This window comes from Drosophila hydei, unplaced genomic scaffold (assembly GCF_003285905.1).
Source record: "Drosophila hydei strain 15085-1641.00,03,60 unplaced genomic scaffold, DhydRS2 tig00000063-arrow-pilon, whole genome shotgun sequence".
In the NCBI taxonomy this organism is placed as follows: Eukaryota; Metazoa; Arthropoda; class Insecta; order Diptera; family Drosophilidae; genus Drosophila; species Drosophila hydei.
This window is the reverse complement of record NW_022045657.1, coordinates 537,997-556,813: the sequence shown is the minus strand read 5'-3', so window position 1 is coordinate 556,813 and position 18,817 is coordinate 537,997. Positions and strand designations below refer to the sequence as shown.

The 18,817-nt window shown below is 40.5% G+C and overlaps 2 protein-coding genes and 1 long non-coding RNA gene across 7 annotated transcripts in view; all 3 read left to right on the top strand.

Annotated features, from left to right (window-relative positions):
* Positions 1 to 17,624, top strand: part of LOC111602042 (heparan-sulfate 6-O-sulfotransferase 3-B) — a 92,742-nt gene extending 75,118 nt beyond the window's left edge. For 2 of the 4 annotated variants that reach the window (XM_023318951.2, XM_023318950.2), the window contains exons 3-6: positions 9,261 to 9,575; positions 9,631 to 10,179; positions 10,246 to 10,430; positions 16,979 to 17,624. In XM_023318951.2, coding sequence (XP_023174719.2) covers positions 9,261 to 9,575; positions 9,631 to 10,179; positions 10,246 to 10,430; positions 16,979 to 17,114 — 1,185 coding nt within the window. In that variant the 3' untranslated portion in view covers positions 17,115 to 17,624. Of the gene's footprint in view, positions 1 to 6,800; positions 6,932 to 9,260; positions 9,576 to 9,630; positions 10,180 to 10,245; positions 10,431 to 16,978 lie in introns of those variants that run through there. The other 2 variants (XM_023318952.2, XM_023318954.2) reach the window with 2 other exon arrangements.
* On the top strand, positions 4,968 to 6,604 carry LOC111602047. Its single transcript, XR_002751586.2, has 3 exons — positions 4,968 to 5,410; positions 5,470 to 5,885; positions 5,948 to 6,604. It is a non-coding gene; the product is annotated as an uncharacterized LOC111602047 (long non-coding RNA).
* On the top strand, positions 13,126 to 15,664 carry LOC111602041 (centromere-associated protein E). Of its 2 annotated transcripts, none has more exons than XM_023318948.2 (2): positions 13,126 to 14,898; positions 14,989 to 15,664. In XM_023318948.2, the coding sequence occupies exons 1-2, from the start codon at positions 13,126 to 13,128 to the stop codon at positions 15,583 to 15,585; spliced, it is 2,370 nt and encodes a 789-aa protein (XP_023174716.2). In that variant the 3' UTR covers positions 15,586 to 15,664. The 2 variants fall into 2 exon arrangements, with proteins under 2 accessions (XP_023174716.2, XP_023174717.2); XM_023318949.2 differs by having other exon boundaries at positions 14,971 to 15,664.
* Positions 17,625 to 18,817: the final 1,193 nt, after the last annotated feature.

The following is an 18,817-nucleotide window of genomic DNA, read 5'->3' as shown; positions in this document are numbered from 1 at the left end:
CAACAATAAAGCACGTGTAAAGACAATTGCATGCATGTTCTTCACATTTTTCGTATATATGCGACCCCATATATATATTTATTTATATATACATATACAATATATATGTAGATGTGTGTATAGAAATTTGAACATTTTGTGTCTTTCTTTATGTCATGATTTGTTGCGGCCTTGCATGCAATGGCATAATAAGCCACAGACAGACACACGCCCACACTCTAGCGGCAGTCAACACTCATACGCCTCGTTGCACGGACTTGCTGCACGAGTCGGCCCATTGTTGTGGCATATTGTTGCACATGTAAAGCAGCTGCAACAACAGTTGCAAGCTGAGAACGTGTCTGGCATGCAACTAAAACAACTGCAGGACTTTGGCTCTTCTCTGTATACGTGTGTGTGAGTGTGTATGCCGAAGAATTTTCCAGTGTCTCCAGCAGCATAATAAATATGCATAGGGTTTCACAGAATTTAATTAAATTATTATTTAAGCACTGGCAGCAGCTGAAATTTCATACCAAAGCACAATTAACTTGGCCAACACTTTTGGCATTTACTTCAAGTGTTGCAGCCAAGCCGCAAAGCACAACATGGCCTATGCGTAATGCGTTAAAAGACTTTCGGCTAGCTGCTCTGCCTAGGAAAAGAAATCCCAGAGGGACAACACACAACATCAGCACAGCTCAAAAGATTAGCTGGCATTTGATTAAAGTGCGAGCATTTACAAGAGAAGAAAACTGAGTCGTGGACAAAAGCAGACCCCGAAAACAAATCAAATCAGCCAAAAAAGAAAAACAAACCAAAACAAAAGATAAATAAACCGAATCAAACAAAGGCAAAGCGAAAAATCATGCCCATAGTCAGTTAGTCTAGCAGGGTTTGCTTTTGTCTATTTCTTTTTTCGCTCCATTTTAAGCTGAATTTTTTCTTTAGCTAACAACATAAAAGAAAACATCAAGGAAATGACATTGTTGAAAAACATTTGACCATTTTTCCTGGTCATCATGTCACGCAAAATTGAATTGTATCCCAAAAATGAAATGGAAAAAGAGAAAGACAAAAAGTCACTTCTAGGGCAAAACATTTGTTGTCCAGTTTTAAAAAGGCTCAACAATTTTAAAAAATTTAGCTATAAATTTACATTTAAAGATTATCTGTGACATTGTTTTGACGAAGGCGAGAGATTTACCTGCCGGAAGGACTAAGAAAATACGATCCAAAATCTCAACTAAATACTTAAGCCGAGCTAACCGCCTGATTACAGGGTATAACTAGTCGCACAGACGCGCCGACCCTGGATTGCTTTTCCTTTTCGAGAAATTATTTTTAAAGCTCTTCTAAATACCCTTGTCATTGTGTGTTATGACAGTTAGGTAAACAATCTGCCCCAGCTTGTGCATCATATGAACTGAGGGACATAGCCAAAGCTCTCGGATTACCATGCCATGATTTACTACACTCAACTAACTAACAAACAAACCAAGTATCTCAAAAAAGTAATTTGAACAACTTTAAGCTGCCCAAGGACACAAATAAATCACTTTTCATTTAAATTAACACGCCAAGTTGAGTGCAATAAAAGAAAACTTGCAGCGAATAAACCAAAACAAAAATATAAAAAACAAATTTTAAAACTCCCCAAACCACAAAATTAAATTTTTTAAAAAATGCTGACAAGAAAAAAGCAGCGCCAGGTCGCGAACTCTTAAGTTTTTAAAGTCCTGTCAAGCCGAGGCAGTTCGAATATATGTGGCATAGTCGGGCGAACGGAATACTTTGCACATTTTTATGGCCCTGGCCGTGCCAGGGCATCCCAGCAGCTCAGCTCAGCACAGCGGTCGCCAATTATGTCACACGCCCCCACAAACCCCGTTGCGTGCCCTCAAAGCCCGACCACAACAATTTCTTACACCAGTTTACGAGCGTGGAGAAGCATTTTTTGCTGTTAAAACGCGCAATTAAAATGCTTTGGTGAGCGCACAGCAAAAAAGTTAAAGATGCATAAAAATGCCACAGAAACTAAATAAAATTCTTGAATAATGCAACATTCACTTCATTCTACTGTTGCAACAATCTCGACAAAAAGCAAAACCGTCTATGATAAAGATGAGGAATATATAGTCACTGATTCGTTTTATCATCGTTTTCAAGCCATTTCACTTCATTTGCTGCTCTGGCCACTTGCTGCTAATCCGAAACAATGCCAAATGACGGAGCGATAAATGATAAACTTGTGGAGTTGCAAAGTGTGAGAGAATGAAGAAGCTCAGACAGAGCTGGAAGCGAGAAATGCGTGACACGAAATCTTTCAAAAAGTAATGATCTATTCAACACTTCAATTATCCCAGCTTTACTCGAGACTGCAGATTTGTTAGCCTTATTCAACACTATACAAACAACCTTCACAACACTATTTCTAGTAATTCGACAGAAGACTTGAGATTTGACTAAAGTATATGTTTAGGAAGCTTAACTTAAAAGTTTTCATATCAAATTTGATTTTTTATACTTTATTTTCAGTTTTGTTTTCTGTATTATAAATATTTCGAAATGTTGCTTGCTGTATTAAAACATCGTGTGTATTGCTTGCGTGTCTTCGTGCTCTGTTTTGCCAGCGTTCGACATGATTTTCGTGGAATCTTTGGGCCGTCATCAGCATTTGGTATCATTTATTGTGTTTGTTGTTTGAGGCAAGGGACGGCGGCCCTCTGCCTTAGCTGTTATCGCATGTTAACACTTCATAGGAAATGCGGCCTGGTCCTTGCGATGACCTTTATGTAACTGTGTGCTCTCCCTTTTGGCCCATTTGCACCCTGGGATGTAGGAAGGCCAATACGCTTAGTTAGCCTCATCCACTCTCACTCCCACTCAGCCTCTGCTCTACGCCGCTCATCAAGCGCTTTGCGTGCAAAATGTCAAAATATATTTTAGTTGAATTTATGGTCAGTGACCAAAAGCGAGAGGATATCCAAAGCTATTCAGCTCTTATAGGGGATTTGTCTAAGTATGTGTGGGTGCGTGTTCTATGTTATGTCTTTGCTTATTTTCGGGATTTACACAACGCTTATCACACACACACTCATTGTGTAGTCGGCCAATGTCTAAACTAAAAATATTATGCTACATTTCATTAACGTAGACACAGACACCCAGCACATGGTTTGGTTGAATGCCTTACAGACACTTAAAATAGATTAGCTTTCAGCGTTGTGCTTTAAAAAATAATATATGTGCGTCCATCATGTGTTGATCCCTTTTCTGTTATACTAACGCTCTTTTAAGAATATAAGCGATTTTCAATGATTTAAAGCATAAAATCCAGAGCAACCCACTAAGTTTGAGTTTCCATTTGATAAATGAAATGACAAACATAAAGTGAATACATCAATCCTCAACGTGTATCTAAATTTATGGATAGAACTTGAGGGCAACTATCTTTACTCTGCCAATTGTCATAATTAAGTTCTCTTGATTGACTTAGAGCTTGCTTTATAGATTAAAGCAGCTATAGGCATTAGTTAATCTTAACTACACAAATTTTTATGTTAATAATCTGAGAGTGCTTTCATTCCTACTCAAAGAAGGCATAAAACACCCAACGACTTCAAATAAAGTGAGATATATAAATAAAACACTCACCTTAAAGCACCTCAATTCGAATTCCAATTCCCTCACCTACTTGAACTGGAGTGCGATGACAAGTGTTCGGCTTAAGCCATGTATTTATTTGCAGTATAAGCGCAAGTCAAGTTAAGAGCTGTTAGGGGCAGCCGCTTTGACGCTGTCATATACCATTTTTGTGGCTAACAATTCAATGGCCAGACACAAAACACAATACACATACAATCAGGCGAATGAAATGGCCAACCGAAAAGGACTACACACACCCACACACACTGTGCCTGTCAGGTAAACAATAAGACTGTAGTAGGCAGGACTCGTACAATCATATAAAATCCAATGCTCTCCATGTGGCTGACATGAAAACGGAAATATAAAAATTATACAACACTGGCTACAACACACACACACACACACTGTTCTAGTGATAAATTACATTAGAGTGCTGCATTTTATTATCATTTAAACAAATACATGAACATGTATGGAGGAGTGCACACACAGAGTGAATTTGAGGACTGCATGGGTTGTGCACATGAAGCACATTTTCGGCAGAAAATTTTTGTGTAAATTTTGTGCATAAAAGAGGCCGCTGCTTATGCGATTTAAACATGCCAATGCGATTATTACACGGCAAATGTGAATTATTTGCGGCATTCACCACTCGCCTTGTCAAAAAAAGCCCAAAGTCACGCCATTAGCAGGCGGCATATAAATATTTGATAGCACACTTTTGGGGTTGCGCATTTCGGGCCCAGATTTCTTTTGTGCGGATCGTTAAATATGTCTATGTATTTATGTATGTGTATGTATATATATATATGCCATTATAGCTGCCAAATTGTTAGAATATGTATAATGAAAGCAGCACTTAAGCACAATATTTAACTATTGTGAGCTATTAATAAGTTTGGGCCGCACTGAAATAAGGGATAATATAATCTTTGTATTTGTATGTAAGTTGACTAAGCAAAATTTCATTTATTAAGCAAATTGTTCAAGGAATTTATACATTTTTTGTTTTACAATAGTTAAATTTATTCAATTTAAATAATTTATTCTAATATATTTGTGTATATATTAAAGCTATTAAAGCTTCAAGCTTTGTGTCTTAATTAAAAAACGTAAACTTAAATCAATATTTACATAAACACATTTTCATAAAGACTTTATATTTGTATACTCTATGTATTATGGAAAAAAGATAATACATAGATTTTCGGACAGGCAAAAAGACATGCATTCAAATGGAAGGGTTTTAATTCCAAGCATGATTTATTTTATAATGAATAGTTTGGAAATTTAGACATCAATAATGTTTATATATATACAGAGATATACTTTTCGAGTGTTTGAGCTGGGAAAAGTTTCGCTTTTAGTCGCTTCTTACTGCTGTAAGCAATCACATACTGAGATGCTAGTTGTCCTGTTTGCCAAGCACACTTGCCATTACAGGGTATCTAAAAGTCAGCACTCTAATAGCCTTACACTGCCTCGCTTGCTTAACTATTTTGCCTTTAGTGCTCAATCGCTGAGCTAAGTTGAGCGAAAGCGTGGTAATTCTTGACGTTTGTATACCCTCTCTGTCAACAAGCGCAGCAGCAGAGCAAATGTAAACTTGGCTAATTGCCATAACACACAATTCGCAATGCTTAAAGAGCGTAGAGAACGAGCGCACTGTTAGCCGTAGTGCGCTATGGGGCACAGGTTGTTACCGCGTGCTGTTGCGTCATGTTGTTGTTTGCATTTGCATCGCTGCTCAGCTGCTTGCTGGCAGCTCCAGTTGAGAAGTGTATGTAATCGTATAAGCCGTGTAACAGTATAAGTGCGACAGTATGAGTTTTCTTGCAGCTTGTGGCGAGAACGAGGAGCTTGTTTGTTTGCCCTGCTTCGAGGAGACCTGCACGGTGCCCTATAACTTCGACGACAGCTGCTTCAATACCTGCAAGCTGGGCTGCGGCTGCAAGCCTGGCCACTTGCGTCTCGATTCCACTAATCAGTGTGTGTCCATGTATGAGTGCTATAGCATATTCGAAGAAATGGCTTAACTGTATTAAAGCGTGAGGCTTGAGCGGAAACTTTTTGCTAGTTTTTAAGGGAAGACGTGGGCCAAATGTTTATAGCCATGCACGCAGCTCAGTTGCCATTATTTCTGCTACTCATTTTAAGCCTTTGTTTGAGCCTGCACGCAGAGAACGCGCAGGTGGTGCAGGAGGAGAATCAATTTGATGCCATGGCGGAAATGCACGAAATAAGGCCAAGAATTCGTGAGTTTTCCTGCTCAAATAATTCCAATTCAAATCATTTTTAATATTTAATCTTTCAATAGTTTGCGTACGCGAAATCACCGGAGCGTTATATTTGTGTTTCTAAAAGAAGAGAATTTGGTTTGTTGATGGTGTCTTCAAAAATAAGCAATAAACGGAATTGTGTGTACGTCTACAATTTTTTTGTGGATTCTTCAATTTATTTTGTGCATTTGCGTAGCATTTTATATCCCTGGTAGTACGTATTTTTCCACAATATCCATTTGCTGTTCTATTTCGTTTCCTTTTTTATGGCCATTCAGCATCAAATCTTGAGCAAGAACATTTTGTTCCTTTACAAAAAGTTTTATTGTTTACTTTTTGGTGTGCTGAAAATTTACGAGTGTTGGCAGACATGTGTGTGTCTGTGTGTGCGTATGTGTGTGTGTTGTACACACTAGAACAGTTGTTAGTCCTTGTGCTTTATAAAGCGCACAATCTTAAATCTTAAATCTGTGTGCCGCTCTCTCTCTTTCTCTCTCGTAAATATTAATTTACTTAACTCAAACTTGCGGTTTTATTTGACTTTTGTTTTCTCTCAGTGGTTTTTTAGTAGCCTACTTTGCACATAGATAACAAATATTATGACTATCGTAGACATAAACCAAATTGCTTATCTCGTTTCCTACATTTCCTCGCTCCACGCTGATTTTTATTGCTGCTTGCTGCCGACCAGACCGGCAGCCAGGCTGCACTGCCTGCATATTTTGCACTTAAATTAATTGGAAATGTCAAGGGCCGGCAAAGCAATGAAAATGTGGTTTGCTGCTGCTAGTTGAATTAGTTACAGCTATAGTAATAGTATTTATTTGCGTCGTGTAAAATACGTAAGCGCAACAAAATTTGATTCAAAGTCAAATTTGTGCGTCCTTTGAAAGGCCAGCTTGTGAATAAGATTTATTGTTAACTTAAGAAAACATATATATATTGCTGAACAGAAAAACTTTATATATAAAACACAACTTAAGTGTTTAATTGAAGAAATTCATCGTTGAGTAAGTCTCGACGTAAGTCTCGACCAGATTGATTCTGATTCGCATTTCTAGTGATTTTGATTCAGGTAGTAAGTGACAATTGTGGTTCTTGTCTTGGCTGTTGATATTCGATATAAACAATTAAAAGTTTTGTTCAAAATAAGTCTCTTCCAACACAGACAGATTCAAATCCCAGTACCTGGATGATATGTAAGCTGTATGCTGCTACTATATAGTCTCTACATATACTCTCTATATATAGGCATATGTATAAATACTCTTATCGTGTCACGTGCACATCTCCAGCTGCAACATTTGCTACTTTAAGTGTCGTGTCTTTGTTTGTGTGCTAAGCATTTAAGAACACGACATAAATGCTCACACATGCATGACACCAACACAATGCCATTTTATGTGTCGCCGTGTGGGCGTGAGTGAATGCGAATATGTTGGGCGCGTGAACAGCGAACCAATTTGCCCACTAAATGATTACTATTATTATATTATTACGGAACGCTGCGGCCATTGCCTAAACTGCGGCTGAAGCTGTGCATGGTGGTGGCGTCTACTCGCCTCGGGTGGCTGGCGGTTTGCGGTGTGTGGCCATAGTGCATATAATTTTTTTATGTCTGCCTATAAAAAGCAATTAAATGGCCAGCAAAGTGCGAGCTCTATCTAACACACACACAGATAGACAGACGCACACATGATGCGAAAATGTTATTATTTTCCGTGGAATGTGTTGCGTAGCGCGAAATAAAATTAAATTACTCATTAGTGGTAGATTTGCGCCTCATTTTCGGGCCGAAAAGCACATAAATGTATTCTATTTATTTTTTATTTAGGCTCAGTTGATAAATGCCTGGACGTAAATTAAATTGGCAAATAGAAGAAGCCACAGAAATTTGGCAAGCAAATAAATCGTTGATGGAACAAAGCTCTGACAAATAGAAAACCTCAACATTCCCTCGGGCGCCGACTGAGAAGTTTTGGCCATTTTTCTGGCAGTTGCCTGATAATCGAATTCTCTTGTTCTTGTTGCACAATAAATTCAGAACTTTTTGCACCTGCTCGGAAGGCCAAACCTTTACCACATGCAGCTGTAAATATGTACAGCACGGTTGCTTATTCCCTGGGCCTGGGCTGCTGCTTCATCTTTTTGGCCAAGTTAACACGCATTCATGCGCTTGTGCCGAACTTTAAGATAAGGCCTACAGAACACCCACAATCCCACCAAAGCCTGTTTAATTTCTTGCCCACAAATTTCGCTCAAACCCAATTGCCAATTGTTTAATGAGCTGCTCAGTTGGCCCATTTGCTGTTGCTGTAGCTGTTGCTGTTGCTGTTGTTGGTTCGACTTGTTAGTTGTTCCGGCTTACGCTTTTGGCTAGTTCTATGTTCTCGCTGCTAGCTATAAGCAGCGGAAACAGTTAGATAAGAGAACGAGATAGAGAGAGTTTCGCAAAAAGTTGTTCATTTTAATCGAGAAACTTTTGGCTTCAGCTTTTGATGAATGGAAAGGACAAAAATAATCACAGCAACAAGGAGAGCAGAGCAACCAAAAACAATGTATAGTCCAAATATATTTGTTAAACTTCTTTCAGTTTACCACTTGGCTGTTCTTTAATTGCTTTTTTAAGTGAGTTTTGACAGGCAAAAATGGCTTAAAGCAATATATGATATATAGCTTACAAGCCTCATTTTCATCAACAGGAATATTAATAATATAATATTTCACTTACATCGATTGCTTTTGCCTGCTGAGTACAACACAAAGAATTTCATGCATTCATTAATCCCATTCAACACTCCAATTGGATTCACATCAGAAATCCATTAGCTACTGCCGCTTACGCCGTGACGAATTAAGACGCCCGCCCAAAAGTATGCAATGGAAATTTTTTAAATATTAATTTCGCCTGCATAAAGGTAAATAGAGTAAATAAAAGATCAAATAGCTCGAGTGCAGTGCAAGCGCACACTTAATAACCGCCGAGTGAGTGAAATTAAAAAATAAATAAAAAAAGGTGCACATTTCATTGGGCACATATGAAAACCGCTGCGAGTATTTTTCGGCCTGGTCAAGCATTGCGCAGTATGCAGCGTTAACATGCCTGAAGATATATCACAAATTGGCATTTAATCCTGCTGGTCATTTAATTAATATTGAAGACAAATAAACACTCGCACTCGCGTCCTTTATGTCATTTTTGCTGGCAATACATTGAATTTTAAGCCACGTGTAGTTAATGCTTTTTCTCGTCTGCAGGATATCACGAGGAATAAAATTAAATTTAACAATTTTCTGCCTGCGCATTTTTAATGTCTCTTAACTTTTGCTCTTTTTGCCCACGAACCGCAGGTATGCGCACTATCCAAACGCGCCGTAATACTCCAGTCCTCGGATATGATGGCCTACAATGAGCTTCAGGCCAACAACAACAACAACAATAATAATAACAACATCAACAACAATGTGGGCGGCAGTACGGCAATTGCGTCGAAAGCCTCAGCGCCACAGAATATAATAGCCAACGCCGGACTAAGCTATGAGGATGTGCTGAACGATGACTTCCAATTCGACATGGATGGACACGATGTAATGGTGTTTCTGCATATACAAAAAACAGGAGGCACATCCTTCGGACGGCATTTGGTGCGCGACTTGGACCTGAAGGTGAGCTCCAAATTCTATAATAAACTAAGGCAATCCTAACGAGCTCTACTCTTAGCGTCCTTGTGAGTGTCAGCGTCAGCGCAAGCGTTGCTATTGCTTCCGGCCGCATCGCAATGAGAACTGGCTCTTCTCGAGATACTCAACCGGCTGGAAGTGCGGCCTGCACGCCGACTGGACAGAACTGACCAGCTGCGTGGACGTCGAGCTGGACAAGAATGAGGGCGAGACGGCCAAGCGTCGCTATTTCTATATCTCCCTGCTGCGCGAACCGATCTCACGCTATATGTCCGAGTACCGGCACGTGAGACGCGGCGCCACTTGGAAGGGTTCTCGGCACTGGTGTCTGGGCCGGCAGGCAACGGCCATCGAGCTGCCGCCCTGCTACAAAGGCAAAGATTGGCTCGACGTTGATCTGGATCAGTTTGCTGGTTGCGAGTCAAATCTGGCTGCCAACCGGCAGACTCGTATGCTGGCCGATCTCGCCCTGGTGGGCTGCTACAACAAGTCCTCGATGCCGGCGCACGAGCGCGATCGAGTCATGTTGGCCAGCGCCAAGCGCAATCTGGCCGCTATGGCCTACTTTGGACTGACTGAATATCAAAAGGTAACTCTACCTTAAACGTACTTAATTAATGACTAAAACGTACTATTCAATCCACTTGCCTTGCAGATGTCCCAATATATATTCGAGGAGACCTTCAACCTGCGCTTTGCCATACCCTTTGAGCAGCACAACGCCACGATTTCGGCAACTGCCGTCACGAATCTGCGTCCCGATCAACGGCGGCTCATCGAGAAGTTGAATGGCCTCGACATTGAGCTTTATGCATTTGCCAAGAATTTGCTATTTCAGCGGTAAGCACTACCACTAAATTTAGTTTATAAGTAGATTAAAACTTACTATTCATAGCAAGCAATTATATTCGAGTTCATTAATTATTAATCAATTTAACAACAAAATTATCGCCCTATTACTTATCAAGTAAAGCAACAGCAATAAACTACATCCCACCTTCATTCAGCAGCAAATCCCATTAGGCATAAACAAATAGCATAAGAGATATAGATTTTCAATTTAAATATTTGCTGCTCAAATGCCTTGGCACTTTTCGCTTCCCTTTGAATCAACAGTTCGAATTTAAGGCTTATCCACATATCCTTTATTAATATATACATAATTGGCTTATGTACAGATAGAAGCATTGTTTGCGCACAAATATGAAACTCCAATGGATTCCCAGTTGCATTTGCTAGTTTGTATCCTGCTCCTGACAACGTGTTTATCCGGACGAGGAAACCTGATCCTGATTGTGATCCTGGGGTCCTTGTCAGTTGCCACGCATATTGCGCCGCTCATCAATGGAAAAGAATTGCGCAGTCTCAGCTAGGGTCGATGACTCACTGTGAGTCCTTTTTATGCCTTTGTGTCTGCGTTGAGGGTGCAAGAACCCTTTCTTATGCGGCGATCACTTTGTGCGAGGCAACAGACACAAACTTGGCAACACAATGGCGTCTGTAGCCAGCGTGTTATTATAATTTCTTGGGGTTATATTTGGCGCATCGAGTGCTAATGAAATTTTGGTTATGCCTCATCACGCATGGGAAATTGTCGGCGGTCTCTAATTTTGTTGAGGGCTCATTAATGATGATCATGTGATCATCGGGAAAAGTAAGTGCAAGGAAATATCTTGATTGAAAAAGAAGATATTCTTGGAACTTGTATAAAGATCACGAGACAGAAGAAGCAGCAAACAATTTGTTAAAATGGTAAAGCTTATTAACTTATATAAATTATTTCACACATTAGTAATTAAAGCCAGCATACAATTGCTGATGCGCACAGCATTCAGCTGTGGCTAACTGAAGTCCTGTTACCCTTTAAGCTATACGAGTTATACAAACTGTTGCAATTAGCACGCAAAAAAGCCAGCTGCGCCCTGACTGTGATTGCTTCGGTCTGGTTCACTAAAGGTAGAAAGTAAACAATTTACTTTGAACCGGCCAGGCTTGCTGACTGTCGCCTCCTTATCACAGCTAACAGGGTTCACGCATAAGCAGAGTATATAATGTAATGCAGTGAAAATAGCAAGGAAGGAAGGAAGGATGGAAGAAACCCCTCTGAGCGGCTCTAAGACGCAATTCCTTTGACATCTGCACAATTCAGTAGTTTTGGCAGTTGCGGCATTCCCGCTGGGTGCTGAATATGTATATGATATATAAACTTATTATATACATATATATATATATATATATATATATATACAATTCAGAATGGATTTTAATGTGTTTATGAGGTTTTCCATTTATCCATTGATTTGTGCTTGAAACGCAGCTGTAGCTTAGTCTTAAGATTGATCTCTAATATGTGTAGAGTATGGAACAATGAAGTCTACAAAATATTGTAATAATATTATAATTTTAGTAATAATCACTTCCGTCCCTTTTATATATTTCTAATTACTGCCAATTTTTTTAACAATTGTGGCTTTTCCTCTGGGTGCAGCATATTATCTACATTATATAAATAAAAAGTGGAGAATTAGTTGATTTAAGTATATATATATAACTTAAAGCATAATGCCGTGAACATTTTATAATAGTACTAAGATCAGCTCAAAAGGCTTACCTGGAAATTGCCTGGATCTACACATTCAATTCATTTGTTTTATCAGCTGTTCATGTGCCTCTCAAATATAGTTGGTATTAATCGATTTCTTTGTGCTATAAGCGCAATTTAATTTAGCCAAACCAATTGCCATGGCTAAGCTAATGAAAAGGCGCAGGCGCAACGCTTTGCATTTTCATTTACTCAGTGAGTTTTCCACGACTTTTCCTTTAATGATGCGGGCCGAGTGTCAACTTTATGCTGGCTGCCAGCTGTGACGGCGGCACCTTTTCCGCTTTGGGAGTGGGGGGATCTAACGGTTATGTATGTATTGCGAGTATGCTCTATGTGATTGTTGGGCACAGCTGTCCAGGTACACACACACAAGCGTGCTACTGTGCCTGTGTGTGTGTGTCTGTCTTAAGATATGCCTTGCCTGTCTTCACAATTGCAACATTTGCGCGCGCCAAAAGTAAAATTTCTATAGTTTACATAAGATAACGATAAGGTAGACTGTGTGTGTGTGCGTGTGCGTGTGCGTGTGGCACGAACCACCACCGAAAAAGGCAACCCCTGGCTACCTTTTAGCTGCCTATGCGAGGGTTGTTTCGAGTCGGGATCGGCTGCATTTGCGCCGTCGCAGCTCGCAACGCTTCAGTTAGGTTTTGACAACGGAACGCGTAGGAACACAGCTACAGACGCAGCTGCAAAATAGGGGCAAGCGGGTCAAGGGAAACAGTTTTAAGCAACAACAACAATAACGGACTAAACAGTACAGCAAAGCATTAAACGGACATTTGTTAACAAGTTTTATATAAGAGTTAATGTTTTGTGTTTGATCGTAATAATTGTTTTATTGAGTTTTTGTTATTGAAAAGCAAATTGTTAACAAAAAAGAAGTGTTTAATTGTTAAAGCAACCAAAGCGAAAACCAAAAAGGTAAACATGTCATTTTCCAAAGCCAAATTGAAGCGTTTCAACGATGTGGACGTTGTTTGCGGCTCTCCAGCTGCGTCCTCCAATTCGAACAGCTCGGCTGGATCTACGGGTTGTGCCACACCCACATCGGCTGCAGCTGTGGCTCAGCCGCCACCGCCGCCAGAGCGCAAGGAGCAAATCGAAAAGTTCTTTAAGGATGCCGTGCGATTCGCATCTAGCTCGAAGGAGGCCAAGGAGTTTGCCATACCCAAGGAGGACAAAAAGTCGAAGGGCTTGCGACTCTTTCGTACGCCTTCACTGCCGCAACGCTTGCGGTTCCGTCCGGCGGCCAGTCACACAGCGGAGCAGGTGGTGGGCAGTGGAGCCTCGACGGCATCCTCAACACCCCTCCACTCGGCCACAACGACGCCCGTAAAGGAGGCCAAGTCGGCGAATCGCCTGAAGGGCAAAGAGGCGCTGCAGCAGGAGATACGCAACAAGAACGAACTGATCGAGAGCTACATTAGCCAGTTGGATGTGGTGCGCCGTCATGTGGACCAGCTCAAGGAGACAGAGCAAAAGATGCGCGAGGAGCACGAGCAAACAGCAGCCAAGACCGAGCAGCTATTGCAGGCACTGGGCAACGAGAATCTCTCTCACAAGCAGCGCAACGAGCAGCTGAGCACAGAGCAGTCGCAGCTGCTGGAACGCTACGCCCAGCTGGAGCAGCAGATGCAACTGCAGCGGGAACAGCACGAGCAGCAAGTGGAGCGTATGCTGGCCGAGAACGAGGCCTACAAGCTGGCCAACGAGCAGCTGCAGCAGACCTGCGAGCAGCAGCAGACGGTACAGCAGCAGCTGGAGCAACAGCTCGGTACACTCCAAGAAGAGGTCACCAAGGCGCGCGAGAACTGCACTGCGGAGCAGCAGCAAAATACACAGCACTTGGAGCTGATCGAGAGTTTGCAGGCAAAGAATGCCGAGGTGCTGGCGAATGTGGAGCAGCTGAAACAACAGATTGAACAGGATGCCTTAGCCTATGGCCAGGAAACAAAGATCAGTCAGACGGAACTCGAATGTCTGCGTGTCGAGCGCAACACGCTGAAGAACGATTTGGCCAACAAGTGCACGCTGATACGCTCGCTGCAGGACGAGCTCTTGGACAAGTCGTGCGAGATCGATGCACACTGCGACACCATACGCCAGCTGTGCCAGGAGCAGGCCAAGCACACCGAACAGCAGCAGGCCCATCAGCAGGTGGAGAATGAGCTGGAGAGCGCTGTGGAGCGTGAGAAGTGCTACTGGCGTGCCGAGCTGGACAAACGACAGAAGCTGGCCGAGAACGAACTGATCAAGATCGAACTGGAGAAGCAGGATGTGATGGTGCTATTGGAGACCACCAACGATATGCTGCGCCAGCGCGACGAGAAGCTGCAGAAGTGCGAAGAGCAGCTGCGCAACGGCATCGACTACTACATCCAGCTGAGCGATACACTGCAGCAGCAGCTGGTGCAGCTCAAGCAGGACATGGCCAAGACCATCACCGAGAAGTACAACTATCAGCTGACTCTGAACAATACACGATCCACGGTCAACATACTGATGGAGCGCCTCAAGAAGTCCGATGCCGATGTTGAGCAATTCAAGGCGGAGCTGGAGTCGGTGCAGCTGGCCAAGGGCGCATTGGAGCAGAGCTATTTGACGCTGCAAGCGGATGCGACACAGCTGCGCCAACAGCTAAATGATTCGCAGACGGCGCTCGAGGCAGTGCGCAGCTCCTCGGTGACCCTACAGCAGGAGGTATCGTTGAAAGAGTCCATGCTGCATGAGCTGCTAGCTAGTGAATCGGATACCCTGGCCAAATTCAATAAGATTGCTAACTCGTTCCAGGAGCGCATCGACGGGGATGCCCAGATGGCCCACTACTGCGACATGTACAGCGATCTGAAGCGCAAGGATGAGACGCGCGAGCTATACATGGCGGACATGAAGAAGGCCCTGGATGAGTTTGCCACGGTGCTGCAGTTTGCTCAACTGGAGCTGGACAACAAGGACCAGCTCTTGGTCAAGGTGCGTGAAGAGTGCGAACAGCTCAAACTCGAGAATATTGCACTGAAGTCCAAGCAACAACCCACGGTGGCTATGCTGACGCCCAGCAAGGCGAACAAGCCGAATACCACAGATCTGGAGAAGATTGAGGACTTGCTGATCGATTCGGAGCTGCGTGCCGAATGCGACAAGATCACCTCGTGGCTGCTTAACTCCTCCGAGAAGAGTGTCCGACAGGACAACAACAACGAGCTCAGCGAGCTGCTCGCCTGCAAATCGCCCAAGGCTCGCACGCCGCGCACACCTCACAGTCCGCGTACGCCACGCACGCCTCGATCCGCGGCCAGCACACCGAAGAAATCGTTAATCTTCGCCAGCGGCAAAGAGAACATGCCCAGTCCGCCCCAGAAGCAAGTGCTCAAGGCGCGAAATATGTAGGCAAATGTTTCGACTCTATTTCACGACAAATCCAACTTTAGGCTAAATTTTTTAACAATAAATTATAAATTAGTTAAGAAAACACCCAACACTCTCTATACACATATATACTATATATGAAATACATGATGTGCTTTGCTGCAACTACAACAATTAGAAAACTCGTTTTGATTTCCTGTCACAAGTTTTTCCAACCCTCTTTGAAAAGCAAAGGCGAAACCAAAGAAAAAAAGACGAAGCAGTCAATGGGAACTTTTCGGACTTGCGACTTCCTTCTTGGCACTTCCTCAGGCGGAACGGATGCGGCTCGAGGCGCAGCAGCTGTGCAGCTGCGCATGCGTGGCTTAAGGGTGGGCACACAACACCAACAACAACAACAATTAACAAGCTTCTGTAAAAGTCTAGAGCTCGAACTCGAGGGGTTTTTCCTTCAAGGTACTGCTGTAAAATCTGTTGCCTGTCGCCTTTTGTCTTGGGTTTTCTCTTTCTTGTTTTTGTTCGGGTTCGTGCTCAGGTTCTGCATTGTACAATTGCCGCTGATGATGACCTTTGACATTATGCGGCAACAATGGCTCTGGGCTATGCCAAGGTACACTGCGTGCGCTTCTTCCTCTTTCTCCTCGCTTCTAATTATACAGCTGCACTGAGCACAGCTGCAGCAACAATTGGGTTTTGATTTGGCTTGAGGATTTACTTACCACCAGGCAGACTTTATTGGGAAGACCAAAAAGTACATAATAAATAAAAAGCAAAGTAAACATGGGACAGAGGGTTGAATTGGTTAAGAAAGTTCTCAAACCCAACCAATCGTATTTCTACCTTTTGATTTTGTGTAACTCGAGCGTGGCCTCTGCTTGTAAAAATGAAAAGTTGGCTTGGTTACTACAAACTTTTCGAAATAGGGTACAGTATGTAACCTATGCTGTATTCAAAAGACTCATACCCATAAATGTTTGTTTCTGAGCACGTTCTACATCTTACTACAAATGTTTTCTTAAACAAAACTTTTCAGTTTACATAGAAATTTTGTTGAGGTTCACCAACTGTGGGTCAGGTATTTAGCTGCAGGTAGCTTACGTTGTATATAATAGAATTCCTTATAAAGGATTTTAGCTGAAAAGCAATTGTCGCACGAGGACTTAACTGCTTATAAGGAAGAGCATACTCTTATATTATATGCCACAGAAAAATCTAGAAATAAACATAAGAAGGGAAAGGTTAAGCTTTGTTTCAATAAATGTATTTAACTACAGATTAAAACAAAGATTGAGATCTTGAATATATTATACATATATTACTATAAATTATTAGTCTATGCATGATTGATAGGTTAGACACAAACATTATTTAAATGCTTTGCTAAACAAAAACTCTGTTCGTTTCTCTTTTTCAGCTTTGAGCACCTGAAAGCAAAAGATGCCAATTTTGCGCAACGCTTTGCTAATCTGGGAAATATATTTTACAAGCAGGGCGTTACGGAATTCAATTGGGATAGCAACATAGAGGATGCGCTGAGCACGGATCATTGAACGGATCTTGAAAACCAAAAATTAATATCTAGCATTTAGTTGATAAGAAACGCAAATCCTCTTCAACCAACAGAAGGAAGTAGCGAAAAGCGAGCGGAAAGCATAAATGATGCAGTAGAAAAAAGAAAAACAAAACAAAGGACTTTAACCTAGTGTTTAAGCATAATGTTAACAATTATCATAAACAAAAGATCGAATTACTATATATATATATACATGGATACATATATACATAAACTCAATCAAAAAGCAAACCTAATTATAAATACAGCAAAAATATTAGCAGCTCTCATAAATGTAACAAAACTCTCTGTACGCACGTGCAGCACTTCAGATTGTAGTCATAAGAAGCTGGTAGATATCCTACTTACAAACATACAAACTAATTACACTCCTTGCTGATAGGTCGTATTCCCCAACCACACATACACTCTCGTATATTGTAAATAGAGCTAAGTATCCTACCAGTAAATAATATTATTATTTAAAAACACTCAGCGCATGAACTACACGCCATAATTTAGTTGTAATATTATTATATATATTATATATTAATTAATTAATTATACTTAATTATTTTTTTGTAATTGATAACTTTTGTTACGTAAAGCCAAATCTACATTTAGTGCATAGCTCTGATGAAAAACAAAAACAAAAATTGATTTCGATCCAAAAATGCATTTATCTTATTTAATTATTTAGCTCAACATGTAAATACCATAAAAAACATACACATAAAAATAATATTATAGTTAAGTTTTTAATTTTGAATAAATAATTTTTTACAATGAATATTATTTGTGAACCGTTAAAATATTATTAGCTGGCATAATTATTTAAGACAATAATTGATTGAAAAAAATATAAACGATTTATTGAATTTGCAACAAATTTGAGAAAAATAAAACAAAACCTTGTTCAACGCAAAACCAACGAATTATGAATTATAAACGAAAATTGTAAATCCCAAGAATTCAATGAACATGAGCCAATGCATATATATATATATAAATATATATAAATAATAAAAATCGGCTCAAACATAACCTGCGTATATATAGTAAGGCGACATCTGATTTGTGCCATTTTATAGCAACAAAAACGAACAAGATTAAAATAATAAATAAATAACCAAGATGACTTGGCGGAAAATGTAAGCAAATGTTTGTCTGAACTATTTGAAGTTTCACGATTTTCTAACAAGGCAAGCAAACAGAGCGAGGCAGACTTTTGGGCATGAGAGAAAATATATATATATATATATATGTATATATATATATATATATATATATATGTATATATATATATATATATATATATATATATATATATATGATATATATACATGAAAAAATGCAGGTCAAAATGAATAAATTCAATAGCTTATAATAAAATTATATTGTCTATTATTCCTTTCTTAAATTGTTACTAAAGTTTCAGCCTGCCTTTGGAACCTTAGCCAAATATCACTGATTTTATTTACATATTGGATGTAAATAGCATTTCAATTATCACCTTTGGTTCCATTATATTCTAGCTTTTGTTACATCTTTCCCAGACACATCCTGTAAATAGAAAATATTATATTCATTTTATTACTTAAGTAAATTCCTTATTTATCCAATGTTATTTGCTTAAGCCTTTACGTCATAACAAAACAAAGCGAATAATACTTGGAAAAACGTAATGGATGGGTCTACCTG